At 51.7% G+C, this 21,276-nt stretch overlaps 1 protein-coding gene across 1 annotated transcript in view; it reads right to left on the bottom strand.

The window, feature by feature from the left end:
* LOC144493935 (phosphofurin acidic cluster sorting protein 2-like) overlaps nt 1–21,276 on the bottom strand; it is a 410,987-nt gene that overhangs the window by 19,444 nt on the left and 370,267 nt on the right. The window contains exon 24 of the mRNA XM_078213510.1: nt 10,082–10,195. Coding sequence (XP_078069636.1) covers nt 10,082–10,195 — 114 coding nt within the window. The remainder of the gene's footprint in view (nt 1–10,081; nt 10,196–21,276) is intronic.

Genomic DNA, 21,276 nt, shown 5'->3' on the forward strand with positions numbered 1-21,276 from the left:
CTACCAAAATGAATCACCTCACACTTATCAGTGTTAAACTCCATCTGCCATTTTTCGGCCCAGCTCTGCATCCTATCAATGTCTGTTTGCAGCCAACAACAGCCCTCCACCTCATCCACTACTCCACCAACCTTGGTGTCATCAGCAAATTTACTGACCCACCCTTCAGGCCCCTCCTCCAAGTCATTGATAAAAATCACAAATAGTAGAGGACCCAGCACTGATCCCTGTGGTACACCGCTGGTAACTGGTCTCCAGTCTGAAAATTTTCCATCCACCACCACCCTCTGTCTTCTATGAGATATGATGTGGAGATGGCGGCGTTGGACTGGGGTAAACACAGTAAGAAGTTTAACAACACCAGGTTAAAGTCCAACAGGTTTATTTGGTAGCAAAAGCCACACAAGCTTTCGGAGCTCTTAGCCCCTTCTTCAGGTGAGTCAATCCTGGCCCAGTCATTCATCACTCTGAAGTCTGTTCTTCAGTTTATTTATCAGTGTCACAAGTAAGGCCTTGATTAACGCTGCAATGAAGTTACTGTGAAATTCCCCTTGTCGCCACATTCCGGTGCCTGTTCGGGTCAATGCACCCTAACCAGCACGTCTGTCAGAATGTGGGAGGAAACCGGAGCGCCCGGAGAAAACCCACGCAGACACGGGGAGAACTCACACAGACAGCAACCCAAGCCGGGAATTGAACCCGGGGCCCTGGCACTGTGAGGGAGCAGTGCTAACCACTGTGCCACCGTGCTGCCCCGGGTCCCTGGCACTGTGAGACAGCAGTGCTAACCACTGTGCCACCGTGCTGCCCCGGGTCCCTGGCACTGTGAGACAGCAGTGCTAACCACTGTGTCACCGTGCTGCCCCGGGTCCCTGGCACTGTGAGGCAGCAGTGTGAACCCACTGTGTCACCGTGCCGCCCCGGGTCCCTGGCGCTGTGAGGGAGCAGTGCTAACCACTGTGTCACCGTGCTGCCCCGGGTCCCTGGCACTGTGAGGCAGCAGTGTGAACCCACTGTGTCACCGTGCCGCCCCGGGTCCCTGGCGCTGTGAGGGAGCAGTGCTAACCACTGTGCCACCGTGCTGCCCCGGGTCCCTGGCACTGTGAGACAGCAGTGTGAACCCACTGTGTCACCGTGCTGCCCCGGGTCCCTGGCACTGTGAGGGAGCAGTGCTAACCACTGTGTCACCGTGCCGCCCCGGGTCCCTGGCGCTGTGAGGCAGCAGTGCTAACCACTGTGCCACCGTGCTGCCCCGGGTCCCTGGCGCTGTGAGGCAGCAGTGCTAACCCACTGTGTCACCGTGCTGCCCCGGGTCCCTGGCACTGTGAGGGAGCAGTGCTAACCACTGTGTCACCGTGCCGCCCCGGGTCCCTGGCGCTGTGAGGCAGCAGTGCTAACCACTGTGCCACCGTGCTGCCCCGGGTCCCTGGCACTGTGAGGCAGCAGTGCTAACCACTGTGCCACCGTGCTGCCCCGGGTCCCTGGCACTGTGAGGCAGCAGTGCTAACCACTGTGCCACCGTGCTGCCCCGGGTCCCTGGCACTGTGAGACAGCAGTGCTAACCACTGTGTCACCGTGCCGCCCCGGGTCCCTGGCGCTGTGAGGCAGCAGTGCTAACCCACTGTGCCACTGTGCTGCCCCGGGTCCCTGGCACTGTGAGGCAGCAGTGCTAACCACTGTGTCACCGTGCTGCCCCGGGTCCCTGGCACTGTGAGGCAGCAGTGCTAACCACTGTGTCACCGTGCTACCCCGGGTCCCTGGCACTGTGAGGCAGCAGTGCTAACCACTGTGTCACCGTGCTGCCCCGGGTCCCTGGCACTGTGAGGGAGCAGTGCTAACCACTGTGTCACCGTGCTGCCCCGGGTCCCTGGCGCTGTGAGGCAGCAGTGCTAACCCACTGTGTCACCGTGCTGCCCCGGGTCCCTGGCGCTGTGAGGCAGCAGTGCTAACCCACTGTGCCACCGTGCTGCCCCGGGTCCCTGGCGCTGTGAGGCAGCAGTGCTAACCCACTGTGCCACCGTGCTGCCCCGGGTCCCTGGCACTGTGAGGGAGCAGTGCTAACCAATGTGCCACCGTGCTGCCCCGGGTCCCTGGCGCTGTGAGGCAGCAGTGCTAACCCACTGTGCCACCGTGCTGCCCCGGGTCCCTGGCACTGTGAGGGAGCAGTGCTAACCACTGTGTCACCGTGCTGCCCCGGGTCCCTGGCACTGTGAGGGAGCAGTGTGAACCCACTGTGCCACCGTACTGCCCCGGGTCCCTGGCACTGTGAGGGAGCAGTGCTAACCACTGTGTCACCGTGCTGCCCCGGGTCCCTGGCGCTGTGAGGCAGCAGTGTTAACCACTGTGTCACCGTGCTGCCCCGGGTCCCTGGCACTGTGAGGGAGCAGTGCTAACCACTGTGTCACCGTGCTGCCCCGGGTCCCTGGCGCTGTGAGGCAGCAGTGCTAACCACTGTGCCACCGTGCTGCCCCGGGTCCCTGGCTCTGTGAGGGAGCAGTGCTAACCACTGTGTCACCGTGCTGCCCCGGGTCCCTGGCGCTGTGAGGGAGCAGTGTTAACCACTGTGTCACCGTGCTGCCCCGGGTCCCTGGCACTGTGAGGGAGCAGTGCTAACCCACTGTGCCACCGTGCTGCCCCGGGTCCCTGGCACTGTGAGACAGCAGTGCTAACCACTGTGCCACCGTGCTGCCCCGGGTCCCTGGCACTGTGAGACAGCAGTGCTAACCACTGTGTCACCGTGCTGCCCCGGGTCCCTGGCACTGTGAGACAGCAGTGCTAACCACTGTGCCACCGTGCTGCCCCGGGTCCCTGGCACTGTGAGACAGCAGTGCTAACCACTGTGCTGTCCAGAGCGGGTTACAATGAGTGACCATCAAACCCTTCAGGAAACTGGACACGGTGTTCACTGTGATTGGACACGGTGTTCACTCTCACTGTGATTGGACACGGTGTTCACTCTCACTGTGATTGGACACGGTGTTCACTCTCACTGTGATTGGACACGGTGTTCACTCTCACTGTGATTGGACACGGTGTTCACTCTCACTGTGATTGGATACGGTGTTCACTCTCACTGTGATTGGACACGGTGTTCACTCTCACTGTGATTGGACACGGTGTTCACTCTCACTGTGATTGGACACGATGTTCACTGTGATTGGACACGGTGTTCACACTCACTGTGATTGGACACGGTGTTCACTGTGATTGGACACGGTGTTCACACTCACTGTGATTGGACACGGTGTTCACTCACTCTGATTGGACACGGTGTTCACACTCACTGTGATTGGACACGGTGTTCACTCTCACTCTGATTGGACACGGTGTTCACTCTCACTGTGATCGGACACGGTGTTCACTCTCACTGTGATTGGACACGGTGTTCACTCTCTCTGTGATTGGACACGGTGTTCACTGTGATTGGACACGGTGTTCACTCTCACTGTGATTGGACACGGTGTTCACTGTGATTGGACACGGTGTTCACACTCACTGTGATTGGACACGGTGTTCACTCTCACTCTGATTGGACACGGTGTTCACTCTCACTGTGATTGGACACGGTGTTCACTCTCACTGTGATTGGACACGGTGTTCACTCTCACTGTGAATGGACACGGTGTTCACTCTCACTGTGATTGGACACGGTGTTCACTCTCACTGTGATTGGACACGGTGTTCACTCTCGCTGTGATTGGACACGGTGATCACTCTCACTGTGATTGGACACGGTGTTCACTGTGATTGGACACGGTGTTCACTCTCACTGTGATTGGACACGGTGTTCACTCTCACTGTGATTGGACACGGTGTTCACTCTCACTGTGATTGGACACGGTGTTCACTCTCGCTGTGATTGGACACGGTGATCACTCTCACTGTGATTGGACACGGTGTTCACTGTGATTGGACACGGTGTTCACTCTCACTGTGATTGGACACGGTGTTCACTCTCACTGTGATTGGACACGGTGTTCACTCTCGCTGTGATTGGACACGGTGATCACTCTCACTGTGATTGGACACGGTGTTCACTCTCACTGTGATTGGACACGGTGTTCACTGTGATTGGACACGGTGTTCACTCTCACTGTGATTGGACACGGTGTTCACTCTCACTGTGATTGGACACGGTGTTCACTCTCGCTGTGATTGGACACGGTGTTCACTGTGATTGGACACGGTGTTCACTGTGATTGGACACGGTGTTCACTCTCACTGTGATTGGACACGGTGTTCACTGTGATTGGACACGGTGTTCACTCTCACTGTGATTGGACACGGTGTTCACTGTGATTGGACACGGTGTTCACTGTGATTGGACACGGTGTTCACTCTCACTGTGATTGGACATGGTGTTCACTGTGATTGGACACGGTGTTCACTCTCACTGTGATTGGACACGGTGTTCACTCTCACTGTGATTGGACACGGTGTTCACTCTCGCTGTGATTGGACACGGTGTTCACTCTCACTGTGATTGGACACGGTGTTCACTCTCACTGTGAATGGACACGGTGTTCACTGTGATTGGACACGGTGTTCACTCTCACTGTGATTGGACACGGTGTTCACTGTGATTGGACACGGTGTTCACTCTCACTGTGATTGGACACGGTGTTCACTGTGATTGGACACGGTGTTCACTCTCACTGTGATTGGACACGGTGTTCACTCTCACTGTGATTGGACACGGTGTTCACTCTCACTGTGATTGGACACGGTGTTCACTGTGATTGGACACGGTGTTCACTCTCACTGTGATTGGACACGGTGTTCACTGTGATTGGACACGGTGTTCACTCTCTCTGTGATTGGACACGGTGTTCACTCTCACTGTGATTGGACACGGTGTTCACTGTGATTGGACACGGTGTTCACTGTGATTGGACACGGTGTTCACTGTGATTGGACACGGTGTTCACTGTGATTGGACACGGTGTTCACTCTCACTGTGATTGGACACGGTGTTCACTCTCACTGTGATTGGACACGGTGTTCACTGTGATTGGACACGGTGTTCACTCTCACTGTGATTGGACACGGTGTTCACTCTCACTGTGATTGGACACGGTGTTCACTCTCACTGTGATTGGACACGGTGTTCACTGTGATTGGACACGGTGTTCACTCTCTCTGTGATTGGACACGGTGTTCACTGTGATTGGACACGGTGTTCACTCTCACTGTGATTGGACACGGTGTTCACTCTCACTGTGATTGGACACGGTGTTCACTCTCACTGTGATTGGACACGGTGTTCACTCTCGCTGTGATTGGACACGGTGATCACTCTCACTGTGATTGGACACGGTGTTCACTCTCACTGTGATTGGACACGGTGTCCACTCTCACTGTGATTGGACACGGTGTTCACAGTGATTGGACACGGTGTTCACTCTCACTGTGATTGGACACGGTGTTCACTCTCAGTGTGATTGGACACGGTGTTCACTCTCACTGTGATTGGACACGGTGTTCACTCTCACTGTGATTGGACACGGTGTTCACTCTCACTGTGATTGGACACGGTGTTCACTCTCACTGTGAATGGACACGGTGTTCACTCTCACTGTGATTGGACACGGTGTTCACTCTCACTGTGATTGGACACGGTGTTCACTCTCACTGTGATTGGACACGGTGTTCACTCTCACTGTGATTGGACACGGTGTTCACTCTCACTGTGATTGGACACGGTGTTCACTCTCACTGTGATTGGACACGGTGTTCACTCTCACTGTGATTGGACACGGTGTTCACTCTCACTGTGATTGGACACGGTGTTCACTCTCACTGTGATTGGACACGGTGTTCACTGTGACTGGACACGGTGTTCACTGTGATTGGACACGGTGTTCACTCTCTCTGTGATTGGACACGGTGTTCACTGTGATTGGACACGGTGTTCACTCTCACTGTGATTGGACACGGTGTTCACTCTCACTGTGATTGGACACGGTGTTCACTCTCTCTGTGATTGGACACGGTGTTCACTGTGATTGGACACGGTGTTCACTCTCACTGTGATTGGACACGGTGTTCACTCTCACTGTGATTGGACACGGTGTTCACTCTCACTGTGATTGGACACGGTGTTCACTCTCACTGTGATTGGACACGGTGATCACTCTCACTGTGATTGGACACGGTGTTCACTGTGATTGGACACGGTGTTCACTCTCACTGTGATTGGACACGGTGTTCACTCTCACTGTGATTGGACACGGTGTTCACTCTCTCTGTGATTGGACACAGTGTTCACTGTGATTGGACACGGTGTTCACTCTCACTGTGATTGGACACGGTGTTCACTCTCACTGTGATTGGACACGGTGATCACTCTCACTGTGATTGGACACGGTGTTCACTCTCACTGTGATTGGACACGGTGTTGACTCTCGCTGTGATTGGACACGGTGTTCACTCTCACTGTGATTGGACACGGTGTTCACTCTCACAGTGATTGGACACGGTGTTCACTCTCACTGTGATTGGACACGGTGTTCACTCTCACAGTGATTGGACACGGTGTTCACTCTCACTGTGATTGGACACAGTGTTCACTCTCACAGTGATTGGACACGGTGTTCACTCTCACTGTGATTGGACACGGTGTTCACTCTCACTGTGATTGGACACGGTGATCACTCTCACTGTGATTGGACACGGTGTTCACTCTCACTGTGATTGGACACGGTGTTGACTCTCGCTGTGATTGGACACGGTGTTCACTCTCACTGTGATTGGGCACGGTGTTCACTCTCGCTGTGATTGGACACGGTGTTCACTGTGATTGGACACGGTGTTCACTCTCACTCTGATTGGACACGGTGTTCACTGTGATTGGACACGGTGTTCACTCTCACTGTGATTGGACACGGTGTTCACTCTCACTGTGATTGGACACGGTGATCACTCTCACTGTGATTGGACACGGTGTTCACTCTCACTGTGATTGGACACGGTGTTGACTCTCGCTGTGATTGGACACGGTGTTCACTCTCACTGTGATTGGACACGGTGTTCACTCTCACTGTGATTGGACACGGTGTTCACTCTCACAGTGATTGGACACGGTGTTCACTCTCACTGTGATTGGACACGGTGTTCACTCTCACAGTGATTGGACACGCTGTTCACTCTCACAGTGATTGGACACGCTGTTCACTCTCACTGTGATTGGACACAGTGTTCACTCTCACAGTGATTGGACACGGTGTTCACTCTCACTGTGATTGGACACGGTGTTCACTCTCACTGTGATTGGACACGGTGTTCACTCTCACTGTGATTGGACACGGTGATCACTCTCACTGTGATTGGACACGGTGTTCACTCTCGCTGTGATTGGACACGGTGTTCACTCTCACTGTGATTGGACACGGTGTTCACTCTCACTGTGATTGGACACGGTGTTCACTCTCACTGTGATTGGACACGGTGTTCACTCTCACTGTGATTGGACACGGTGTTCACTCTCACTGTGATTGGACACGGTGTTCACTGTGATTGGACACGGTGTTCACTGTGATTGGACACGGTGTTGACTCTCGCTGTGATTGGACACGGTGTTCACTCTCACTGTGATTGGACACGGTGTTCACTCTCACTGTGATTGGACACGGTGTGGACTCTCGCTGTGATTGGACACGATGCTCACTGTCATTGGACGCGGTGTTCACTCTCACTGTGATTGGACACGGTGCTCACTGTGATTGGACACGGTGTTCACTGTGATTGGACACGGTGTTCATTCTCTCTGTGATTGGACACGGTGTTCACTGTGATTGGACACGGTGTTCACTGCGATTGGACACGGTGTTCACTCTCACTGTGATTGGACACGGTGTTCACTCTCACTGTGATTGGACACGGTGTTCACTCTCACTGTGATTGGACACGGTGTTCACTCTCTCTGTGATTGGACACGGTGTTCACTGTGATTGGACACGGTGTTCACTCTCACTGTGATTGGACACGGTGTTCACTCTCACTGTGATTGGACACGGTGTTCACTCTCACTGTGATTGGACACGGTGTTCACTCTCACTGTGATTGGACACGGTGTTCACTCTCACTGTGATTGGACACGGTGATCACTCTCACTGTGATTGGACATGGTGCTCACTGTGATTGGACACGGTGATCACTGTGATTGGACACGGTGTTCACTCTCACTGTGATTGGATACGGTGTTCACTCTCACTGTGATTGGACACGGTGTTCACTCTCACTGTGATTGGATACGGTGTTCACTCTCGCTGTGATTGGACACGGTGTTCACTCTCACTGTGATTGGACACGGTGTTCACTCTCACTGTGATTGGATACGGTGTTCACTCTCACTGTGATTGGACACGGTGTTCACTGTGATTGGACACGGTGTTCACTCTCACTGTGATTGGATACGGTGTTCACTCTCGCTGTGATTGGACACGGTGTTCACTCTCGCTGTGATTGGACACGGTGTTCACTCTCACTGTGATTGGACACGGTGTTCACTGTGATTGGACACGGTGTTCACTGTGATTGGACACGGTGTTCACTCTCACTGTGATTGGACACGGTGTTCACTCTCACTGTGATTGGATACGGTGTTCACTCTCGCTGTGATTGGACACGGTGTTCACTCTCGCTGTGATTGGACACGGTGTTCACTCTCACTGTGATTGGACACGGTGTTCACTCTCACTGTAATTGGACACGGTGTTCACTCTCACTGTGATTGGACACGGTGTTCACTCTCACTGTGATTGGACACGGTGTTCACTCTCACTGTGATTGGACACGGTGTTCACTCTCACTGTGATTGGACACGGTGTTCACTCTCACTGTGATTGGACACGGTGTTCACTCTCACTGTGATTGGACACGGTGTTCACTCTCACTGTGATTGGACACGGTGTTCACTCTCACTGTGATTGGACACGGTGATCGCTCTCACTGTGATTGGACACGGTGTTCACTCTCACTGTGATTGGACACGGTGTTCACTCTCACTGTGATTGGACACGGTGTTCACTCTCACAGTGATTGGACACGGTGTTCACTGTGATTGGACACGGTGATCACTCTCACTGTGATTGGACACGGTGTTCACTGTGATTGGACACGGTGATCACTCTCACTGTGATTGGACACGGTGTTCACTGTGATTGGACACGGTGATCACTCTCACTGTGATTGGACACGGTGTTCACTCTCACTGTGATTGGACACGGTGTTCACTGTGATTGGACACGGTGTTCACTCTCACTGTGATTGGACACGGTGTTCACTGTGATTGGACACGGTGTTCACTGTGATTGGACACGGTGTTCACTCTCACTGTGATTGGACACGGTGTTCACTCTCACTGTGATTGGACACGGTGTTCACTCTCACTGTGATTGGACACGGTGTTCACTGTGATTGGACACGGTGTTCACTCTCACTGTGATTGGACACGGTGTTCACTGTGATTGGACACGGTGTTCACTCTCACTGTGATTGGACACGGTGTTCACTCTCACTGTGATTGGACACGGTGTTCACTCTCACTGTGATTGGACACGGTGCTCACTGTGATTGGACACGGTGTTCACTCTCACTGTGATTGGACACGGTGTTCACTCTCACTGTGATTGGACACGGTGTTCACTCTCACTGTGATTGGACACGGTGTTCACTCTCACTGTGATTGGACACGGTGTTAACTCTCACTGTGATTGGACACGGTGTTCACTCTCACTGTGATTGGACACGGTGTTCACTCTCACTGTGATTGGACACGGTGTTCACTCTCACTGTGATTGGACACGGTGTTCACTCTCACTGTGATTGGACACGGTGTTCACTCTCACTGTGATTGGACATGGTGTTGACTCTCGCTGTGATTGGACACGGTGTTCACTCTCACTGTGATTGGACACGGTGTTGACTCTCGCTGTGATTGGACACGGTGTTGACTCTCGCTGTGATTGGACACGGTGTTGACTGTCACTGTGATTGGACACGGTGTTGACGGGGTTGTGTTGTGGTTCCGCTGTGTGATGTTGGTGCTGGGCGCTGGGTTCCTGGTTGGACAGTTCCTTACCTTTGAGCATGGTTTGCTGGTGTTTGGCAGTACAGATCAGCCTGCTGATTCCCTCAATCACCTGGCTCTTAGAATCCAGCTCTTTCTCCTTGGGTTTCTTACTCAAAAACATCACTGGAAACAGAGAGAGAACATTCACACACTCAGTTATCATTCCAGGATAACTAACTCCCCCCCATCCTGCGCTCCTCCCCCCCCTCCCCCCCCGTGCTGTGCTCCTCCCCCCCCATGTTGTGCTCCTACTCCCCCCCCCCGCATCCTGTGCTCCTCCCCACCCCCCCGTGCTGTGCTCCTCATCTCCCCAGAGTCTTCCTGAGACTCCAGTCTCTGAGCAAATGGATTGAGTCTTACCTTCTGTGTGATACAATGAACAATACAGTACAGGAACAGGCCCTTCGGCCCTCCAAGCCCGCGCCGCTCCCTGGTCCAAACTAGACCATTCTTTTGTATCCCTCCATTCCCACTCCGTTCATATGGCTCTCTAGATAAGTCTTAAACGTTCCCAGTGTGTCTGCCTCCACCACCTTGCCCGGCAGCGCATTCCAGGCCCCCACCACCCTCTGTGTAAAATATGTCCTTCTGATATCCGTGTTAAACCTCCCCCCCCGTCACCTTGAACCTATGACCCCTCGTGAACTTCACCATCGACCTGGGGAAAAGCTTCCCACCGTTCACCGTTCCCACTGTATGCTGCAACTGTACAGGACCTTGGTGAGACCACATTTGGAATATTGTGTGCAGTTCTGGTCACCTCACTATAAGAAGGATGTGGAAGCGCTGGAAAGAGTGCAGAGGAGATTTACCAGGATGCTGCCTGGTTTGGAGGGTAGGTCATATGAGGAAAGGTTGAGGGAGCTAGGGCTGTTCTCTCTGGAGCGGAGGAGGCTGAGGGGGACTTAATAGAGGTGTATAAAATGATGAAGGGGATAGATAGAGTGAACGTTCAAAGACTATTTCCTCGGGTGGATGGAGCTATTACAAGGGGGCATAACTATAGGGTTCGTGGTGGGAGATATAGGAAGGATATCAGAGGTAGGTTCTTTACGCAGAGTGGTTGGGGTGTGGAATGGACTGCCTGCAGTGATAGTGGAGTCAGACACTTTAGGAACATTTAAGCGGTTATTGGATAGGCACATGGAGCACACCAGGATGATAGGGAGTGGGATAGCTTGATCTTGGTTTCAGATAAAGCTCGGCACAACATCGTGAGCCGAAGGGCCTGTTCTGTGCTGTACTGTTCTATGTTCTATGTTCACCCTATCTATGCCTTTCATAATTTTATACACCTCTATTAGGTCACCCCTCATCCTCCGTCTTTCCAGTGAGAACAACCCCAGTTTACCCAATCTCTCATAAGAACATAAGAACATAAGAAATAGGAGCAGGAGTAGGCCATCTAGCCCCTCGAGCCTGCCCCGCCATTCAATAAGATCATGGCTGATCTGACGTGGATCAGTACCACTTACCCGCCTGATCCCCATAACCCTTAATTCCCTTACCGATCAGGAATCCATCCATCCGCGCTTTAAACATATTCAGCGAGGTAGCCTCCACCACCTCAGTGGGCAGAGAATTCCAGAGATTCACCACCCTCTGGGAGAAGAAGTTCCTCCTCAACTCTGTCTTAAACCGACCCCCCTTTATTTTGAGGCTGTGTCCTCTAGTTTTAACTTCCTTACTAAGTGGAAAGAATCTCTCCGCCTCCACCCTATCCAGCCCCCGCATTATCTTATAAGTCTCCATAAGATCCCCCCTCATCCTTCTAAACTCCAACGAGTACAAACCCAATCTCCTCAGCCTCTCCTCATAATCCAAACCCCTCATCTCCGGTATCAACCTGGTGAACCTTCTCTGCACTCCCTCCAATGCCAATATATCCTTCCTCATATAAGGGGACCATTACTGCACACAGTATTCCAGCTGCGGCCTCACCAATGCCCTGTACAGGTGCATCAAGACATCCCTGCTTTTATATTCTATCCCCCTCGCAATATAGGCCAACATCCCATTTGCCTTCTTGATCACCTGTTGTACCTGCAGACTGGGCTTTTGCGTCTCATGCACAAGGACCCCCAGGTCCCTTTGCACGGTAGCATGTTTTAATTTGTTTCCATTGAGATAGTAATCCCATTTGTTATTATTTCCTCCAAAGTGTATAACCTCGCATTTCTCAACGTTATACTCCATTTGCCATATCCTCGCCCACTCACTCAGCCTGTCCAAATCTCTCTGCAGATCTTCTCCGTCCTCCACACGATTCACTTTTCCACTTATCTTTGTGTCGTCTGCAAACTTCGTTACCCTACACTCCGTCCCCTCCTCCAGATCATCTATATAAATGGTAAACAGTTGCGGCCCGAGTACCGATCCCTGCGGCACGCCACTAGTTACCTTCCTCCAACCGGAAAAACACCCATTTATTCCGACTCTTTGCTTCCTGTCGGATAGCCAGTCCCCAATCCACTTTAACACACTACCCCCAACTCCGTGTGCCCTAATCTTCTTCAGCAGCCTTTTATGGGGCACCTTATCAAACGCCTTTTGGAAATCCAAAAACACCGCATCCACCGGTTCTCCTCCATCAACCGCCCTAGTCACATCTTCTAAGCCCTTCCATACCAGGCAACATCCTGGTAAACCTCCTCTGCACTCTCTCTAAAGCCTCCGCATCCTTCTGGTAGTGTGGTGACCAGAACTGGGCGCAGTATTCCAAATGCGTTTTTGTGGAGGCAGGCGGGAGTCTCGGATGGTGGTCTGCCTCCCTGGGCTGGGATCCAGGATGTCGCTGGTCAACTCCCAGAAATCCGGAGTGGGGAGGGAGAGGAGCCGGAGGTAGCGGTACATATTGGTACTGCTGATGTGGGAAGGAAGGGGGAAGGGGTCATGAAAAGAGAGTATAGGGAATTAGGGAGACAGCTGAGAAGGAGGAAAGCAAAGGTAGTAATCTCAGGATTGCTGCCTGTGCCACGGGAAGGTGAGGGCAGGGATGGAGTGAGGTGGAGGATGAATGTGTGGCTGAGGGACTGGTGCAGGGGGCAGGGATTCAGGTTCCTGGACCATTGGGACCTCTTTAGGGGCAGGTGTGAGCTGTACACAAAAAACGAGTGGCACTTGAATCCCAGCTGGACCAATATCCTGACGGGAAGGTTGGCTAAGGCTACTGGGGAGAGTTTAAACTAGATAGGTTGCGGGGAGGGGATCGAGATGAGGTGACTGGGAGCGAGGAAGTTAGCTCGCAAACAGAGAAGGGTTATAGACAGTGCAAGAGGGAGGATGGACGGGGGATAGAGAAGGGGAGAGCTCAGACCAAAGGATTGAGATGTGTTTACTTTAATGCCAGGAGTATAGTGAATAAAGGGGATGAGCTCAGAGCGTGGATCGATGCCTGGAAGTGTGATGTGGTGGCCATTATGGAGACTTGGATGTCTCAGGGACAGGACTGGATACTACAGGTGCTGGGATTCAGATGTTTCAGGAAGTTCAGGGAGGGAGGCAAGAGAGGGGGTGGAGTGGCACTGCTGATCAGGAATAGTGTCACATCTGTAGAGAAGGTGTATGCTGTGGAGAGATTGTCTACAGAGTCTCTGTGGGTGGAAGTTCGGAGTGGGAGGGGTCGATCACTTTGCTGGGAGTTTTCTATAGGCCGCCCAATAGTAACAGGGAGGTGGAGGAGCAGATAGGGAAACACATCCTGGAGAGATGCAGTAATAGCAGAGTTGTTGTGATGGGAGACTTTAATTTCCCAAACATAGATTGGAATATCCCTAGGGTAAGGGGATTGGATGGGGAGGAGTTCGTTAGGTGTGTTCAGGAGGGTTTCCTGACAGCATGTGGACAAGCCTACAAGAGGAGAGGCTGTACTTGATCTGATACTGACCAATGAACCTGGACAAGTGTCAGATCTCTCAGTGGGAGAGCATCTTGGGGATAGCGATCATAACTCTATCTCCTTTATACTTGCATTGGAAAAAGAGAGGATCAGGCAAGCTAGGAAAGCGTTTATATGGGGTAAGGGGAAATATGAAGACATAAGGCAGCAAATTAGAGGAGTGAATTGGAAGGAGGTATTCTTGGGGAAATCTACTGAAGAGAGGTGGCTGTTTTTCAAGGCATGTCTGTCTAGGGTTCTACAGGACAATGTTCCAAGCAGACAGGGAGGATTGGTAGGTTAAAGGAACCGTGGTGCACGAAAGCTGTGCGGGACCTAGTTGAGAAGAAAAGGAAAGCGTACAAAAGGTTCAGAGAGCTTGGCGAAGATAGGGATCTAGATGAGTATACGGTTTATAGGAAGGAACTAAAGAAGGAAATTAGGAGAGCCAGAAGGGGTCACGAGAAGGCCTTGGCAAGTAGAATTAAGGAAAACCCTAAGGCGTTCTATAAATATGTGAAGAGTAAAAGGATGAGAAGTGAAGGAATAGGGCCTATAAAAGGTGAAGGCGGGAAAGTCTGTACGGAACCAGTAGAATTTGGCAGAGGTGCTTAATGAGTATTTTGCCTCGGTTTTCACAGAGGAGAAGGACCTGTGTGGATGTACTGTGGGCGTGCGGTGGACTGAAAAGATTGAGTATGTGGACTTTAACAAAGAGGTTGTGCTGGAATCTTTGAATGGCATCAAGATAGATAAGTCGCCGGGTCCGGATGGGATGTACCCCAGGTTACTGTGGGAGGCGAGGGAAGAGATTGCAGAGCCTCTGGCGATGATCTTTGCGTCGTCGATGGAGATGGGAGAGGTGCCGGAGGATTGGGGGATTGCGGATGTGGTTCCTATTTTCAAGAAGGGGAACAGGGATAGCCCAGGTAATTACCGACCGGTGAGTCTAACCTCAGTGGTTGGTAAGCTGATGGAGAAGATCCAGAGGGACAGGATATATGAGCATTTAGAGAGGTTTAGTATGCTCAAGAATACTCAGCATGGCTTTGACAGGGGCAGATCGTGCCTTACGAGCCTGATGGAGTTCTTCGAAAATGTGACTAAACACATTGATGAAGGGAAAGCGGTAGATGTGGTTTATATGGATTTTAGCAAGGCGTTCGATAAGGTCCCCCATGCAAGGCTTCTAGAAAAAGTGAGAGGGCATGGGATCCAAGGGGCTGCTGCCCTGTGGATCCAGAACTGGCTTGCCCAAAGGAGGCAGAGAGTGTGTATAGATCGGTCTTTTTCTAACTGGAGGTCAGTCACCAGTGGTGTGCCCCAGGGATCTGTTCTGGGACCCTTGCTGTTTGTCATTTTCATAAATGACCTGGATGAGGAAGTGGAGGGATGGGTTGGTAAGTTTGCCGATGACACGAAGGTTGGTGGGGTTGTGGATAGTCTGGAGGGATGTCAGAAGTTACAGCGGGACATAGATAGGATGCAAGACTGGGCGGACAAGTGGCAGATGGACTTCAACCCAGATAAATGCATCGTGGTCCATTTTGGCAGGTCAAATGGGATGAAGGAGTACAATATAAAGGGAAAGACTCTTAGTACTGTAGAGGATCAGAAGGACCTTGGGGTCCGGGTCCATAGGACTCTAAAATCGGCCCCGCAGGTGGAGGAGGTGGTTAAGAAGGCGTATGGTGTGCTGGCCTTTATCAATCGAGGGATTGAGTTTAGGAGTCCGGGGATAATGATGCAGCTATATAAGATCCTCGTCAGACCCCACTTGGAGTACTGTGCTCAGTTCTGGTCGCTTCATTACAGGAAGGATGTGGAAAAGATTGAAAGGGTGCAGAGGCGATTTACAAGGATGTTGCCTGGATTGAGTGGCATGACTTATGAGGATAGGCTGAGGAAGCTCGGTCTTTTCTCCTTGGAGAGACGTAGGATGAGAGGAGACCTAATAGAGGTATATAAGATGTTGAGAGGCATAGATCGGGTGGACTCTCAGAGGCTTTTTCCCAGGGTGGAAATGGCTGCTACGAGAGGACACAGGTTTAAGGTGCTGGGGGGGTAGGTACAGGGGAAATGTTAGGGGGAAGTTTTTCACACAGAGGATGGTGGGTGAGTGGAATCGGCTGCCATCAGTGATGGTGGAGGCAAACTCAATAGTGTCTTTTAAGAGACTCCTGGATGAGTACATGGGACTTAATAGGATGGAGGGTTATAGGTAGGCCTAAAAGGTGGGGATATGTTCGGCACACCTTGTGGGGCCGAAGGGCCTGTTTTGTGCTGTAGTTTTCTATGTTTCTATGAACCAACGTTCTATACAACTGCAACATCAGACCCCAACTTTTATACTCTGTGCCCCGTCCTATAAAGGCAAGCATGCCATATGCCTTATTCACTACCTTCTCGATCTGTGGACTTGCACACCCAGGTCCCTCTGCGTATCTACACCCTTTATGGTTCTGCCATTTATCGTATAGCTCCCCCCTACGTTAGTTCTACCAAAATGCATCACTTCGCATTTATCTGGATTGAACTCCATCTGCCATTTCTTTGCCCAAATTTCCAGCCTATCTATATCCTTCTGTAGCCTCTGACAATGTTCCTCACTATCTGCAAGTCCAGCCATTTTTGTGTTGTCCGCAAACTTACTGATCACCCCAGTTACACCTTCTTCCAGATCGTTTATATAAATCACAAACAGCAGAGGTCCCAATACAGAGCCCTGCGGAACACCACTAGTAAGAAGTCTCACAACACCAGGTTAAAGTCCAACAGGTTTATTTGGTAGCAAATACCATAAGCTTTCGGAGCACTGGAGCAGTGCTCCGAAAGCTTATGGTATTTGCTACCAAATAAACCTGTTGGACTTTAACCTGATGTTGTGAGACTTCTTACTGTGTTTACCCCAGTCCAATGCCGGCATCTCCACAACACCACTAGTCACAGGCATCCAGCCGGAAAAAGACCCTTCCACTACCACCCTCTGTCTTCTGTGACCAAGCCAGTTCTCCACCCATCTAGCCACCTCCCCCTTTATCCCATGAGATCCAACCTTTTGCACCAACCTACCATGAGGGACTTTGTCAAACGCTTTACTAAAGTCCATATAGACGACATCCACGGCCCTTCCCTCGTCAACTATTCTAGTCACTTCTTCAAAAAACTCCACCAGGTTAGTGAGGCATGACCTCCCTCTCACAAAACCATGCTGACTATCGTTTATGAGTTTATTCCTTTCTAAATGCGCATACATCCTATCTCTAAGAATCCTCTCCAACAACTTCCCTACCACGGACGTCAAGCTCACCGGCCTATAATTTCCCGGGTTATCCTTCCTACCCTTCTTAAATAACGGGACCACATTAGCTATGGTCTAGTGATGTGGTCCAGTAAGCCCCTCACATCCCTGTTCCAGAGCATCCAGACTGCAGAGTCTGAAGCTCTCCTATCTTGAAGGCTGTGTGTCAATGGCTGTGGTTTTTGATAACATTCTCACAGCATCTGAGCCACTTTTGCTGAGGCAGCTTTTTGAAATAGATGTTTAAAAATTGTATTTAAATTCACAAACTGTGCCCTGAGATTTGACTTTCCAATCTCTGGATTCTTGCTGTTCCTCTGGCTCTCATTATCAGCACTGGAATGGTGAAAGGAGTCAGAGCTGGAGAGAGAATTGCAGAGGTTCGGGCAGGCCTCTGAACAAGGGCAGTATTGTGTGTCCCTGGGCACAACCTCAGCTTGGGGATTCAGGGTCAGAGCTGTGCATCTGGTTGTTTGTCAGTTGAAAGGGTGCAGAATGAAAACTGCAGACTCTCCTGCTGCAATCCTGGCCTGCGTCAGTCTGAAGATGAACCTGTCCCTGGCTGTAACACAAGACGGTCAAATGAATGTACCTCCTGTAATGACAGGGGAAGTCTCACAACACCAGGTTAAAGTCCAGCAGGTTTATTTGGTAGCAAAATCCACTCGCTTTCGGAGCGCTGCTCCTTCGTCAGGTAAGTGGGAGTTCTGTTCACAAACAGGGCATATAACGACACAAACTCAATTTACAAAATAATGGTTAGAATGCGAATCTTTACAGGTAATCAAGTCTTAAAGGTACAGACAATGTGAGTGGAGAGAGGGTTAAGCACAGGTTAAAGAGATGTGTATTGCCTCCAGCCAGGACAGTTAGTGAGATTTTGCAAGCACAGGCAAGTCGTGGGGGTTACAGATCGTGTGACATGAACCCAAGATCCCGGTTGAGGCCGGCCTCGTGTGTGCGGAACTTGGCTATCAGTCTCTGCTCAGCGACTCTGCGTTGTCGTGTGTCGTGAAGGCCGCCTTGGAGAACGCTTACCCGAAGATCAGAGGCTGAATGCCCGTGACCGCTGAAGTGCTCCCCAACAGGAAGCGAACAGTCTTGCCTGGTGATTGTCGAGCGGTGTTCATTCATCCGTTGTCGTAGCGTCTGCATGGTTTCTCCAATGTACCATGCCTCGGGACATCCTTTCCTGCAGCGTATCAGGTAGACAGCGTTGGCCGAGTTGCAAGAGTATGTACCGTGTACCTGGTGGATGGTGTTCTCACGTGAGATGATGGCATCCGTGTCGATGATCCGGCACGTCTTGCAGAGGTTGCTGTGGCAGGGTTGTGTGGTGTCATGGTCACTGTTCTCCTGAAGGCTGGGTAGTTTGCTGCGGACAATGGTCTGTTTGAGGTTGTGCGGTTGTTTGAAGGCAAGAAATGGGGGTGTGGGGATGGCCTTGGCGAGATGTTCGTCTTCATCAATGACATGTTGAAGGCTCCGGAGGAGATGCCGTAGCTTCTCCGCTCCGGGGAAGTACTGGACGACGAAGGGTACTCTGTCCACCGTGTCCCGTGTTTGTCTTCTGAGGAGGTCGGTGCGGTTTTTCGCTGTGGCGCGTCGGAACTGTCGATCGATGAGTCGAGCGCCATATCCTGTTCTTATGAGGGCATCTTTCAGCGTCTGGAGGTGTCTGTTGCGATCCTCCTCATCAGAGCAGATCCCGGGCGGCACGGTAGCACAGTGGTTAGCACTGCTGCTTCACAGCTCCAGGGACCTGGGTTCGATTCCTGGCTTGGGTCACTGTCTGCGTGGAGTTTGCACATTCTCCTCGTGTCTGCGTGGGTTTCCTCCGGGTGCTCCGGTTTCCTCCCACAGTCTAAAGATGTGCGGGTTAGGTTGATTGGCATTGCTAAAATTGCACCTTAGTGTCCTGAGATGCGTAGGTTAGAGGGATTCGCGGGTAAATGTGTAGGGATAAGGGGGATGGGCCTGGGTGGGATTGTGGTCGGTGCAGACTCGATGGGCCGAATGGCCTCTTTCTGCACTGTAGGGTTTCTGTGATCCTGTGTATTCGGAGGGCTTGTCCGTAGGGGATGGCATCTTTAACGTGTTTAGGGTGGAAGCTGGAGAAGTGGAGCATCGTGAGGTTATCCGTGGGCTTGCGGTACAGTGAGGTGCTGAGGTGACCGTCCTTGATGGAGATGCGTGTGTCCAAGAATGCAACCGATTCCGGAGAGTAGTCCATGGTGAGTCTGATGGTGGGATGGAACTTGTTGATGTCATCATAGAGTTGTTTCAGTGATTGTTCACCATGACTCCAAAGGAAGAAAATGTCCCCCGGAACCACAGTAGAAAACAGTACCACTGCAGGGAAGTCCATTGTCAACTTGTCAGACTACACACTTCAACCAGATGAAATCGAAGTTCTCAGCCGAGGGCTCAATTTTTGCCCCACCACCAAAATAGACCCCATCAGTCTCGCAGCAGACACAGAGGAATTCATCAGGCGAATGAGGCTGCGGGAGTTCTTCCACAAACCCCAAGAGGCCAACAGCGAACAAAATGAGACAGCCAATGAACCGGAACAGCCGACAGAGAGATCCGCAGTGCAGCAACCGAAGAGGAAAGAGTCGAATTGGACTCCTCCGGAAGGCCGCTGCCCTCGACTCAACATGTATGCCCAAGATGTCAGGAGGTGCGTCAATGCCAGATTCATCAGCCGCACTCACAAGACAGCCCCGAACATCACCCAAGCACAACGTAACGCCATCCGCACTCTCAAGACCAACCGCAACATTGTCATCAAACCAGCAAAAGAGCAGCAGACATCGTCATACTGAACAGAACGGATTACTGCAAAGAAGTGTACCGACAACTGAACAACGAGGAACACTACAGACAGTTTCCCGCAGATCCGACCAAAGAACACACCCGTCAACTCAACAGACTGATCAAGACCTTTGATCCGGACCTTCAGAGCACCCTCCGTGCTCTCATCCCACGTACTCCCCGCGTTGGAGATCTCTACTGCCTCCCGAAGATACACAAGGCAAACACACCCGGCCGTCCCATCGTATCGGGCAATGGGACCCTGTGCGAGAACCTCTCCGGCTACATCGAGGGCATCCTGAAACCCATTGTACAAAGAACCCCCAGCTTTTGTCGCGACACTACGGACTTCCTACAGAAACTCAGCACACATGGAGCAGTTGAACCAGGAGCACTCCTCGTCACAATGGATGTCTCGGCACTCTACACCAGCATCCCCCACGATGATGGCATTGCTGCAACGGCCTCAGTGCTCAGCGCCAACAACTGCCAATCTCCAGATGCAATTTTACAACTCATCTGCTTCATCCTGGACCACAGTGTCTTCACCTTCAACAACCAGTTCTTCATCCAGACACACGGAACAGCCATGGGGACCAAATTCACACCTCAATCTGCCAACATCTTCATGCACAGGTTTGAACAAGACCTCTTCACCGCACAGGACCTTCAACCGATGCTATACACTAGATACATCGATGACATTTTCTTCCTTTGGACTCATGGTGAACAATCACTGAAACAACTATATGATGACATCAACAAGTTCCATCCCACCATCAGGCTCACCATGGACTACTCTCCGGAATCGGTTGCATTCTTGGACACACGCATCTCCATTAAGGACTGTCACCTCAGCACCTCACTGTACCGCAAGCCCATGGATAACCTCACGATGCTCCACTTCTCCAGTTTCCACCCTAAACACGTTAAAGAAGCCATCCCTTATGGACAAGCACTCCGTATACACAGGATCTGCTCAGATGCTGAAAGATGCCCTCATAAGAACAGGATATGGCGCTCGACTCATCGATCGACAGTTCCGACGCGCCACTGCGAAAAACCGCACCGACCTCCTCAGAAGACAAACACGGGACACGGTGGACAGAGTACCCTTCGTCGTCCAGTACTTCCCCGGAGCGGAGAAGCTATGACATCTCCTCTGGAGCCTTCAACATGCCATTGATGAAGACGAACATCTCACCAAGG

The sequence above is a fragment of the Mustelus asterias genome, chromosome 5 (assembly GCF_964213995.1).
Source record: "Mustelus asterias chromosome 5, sMusAst1.hap1.1, whole genome shotgun sequence".
In the NCBI taxonomy this organism is placed as follows: Eukaryota; Metazoa; Chordata; class Chondrichthyes; order Carcharhiniformes; family Triakidae; genus Mustelus; species Mustelus asterias.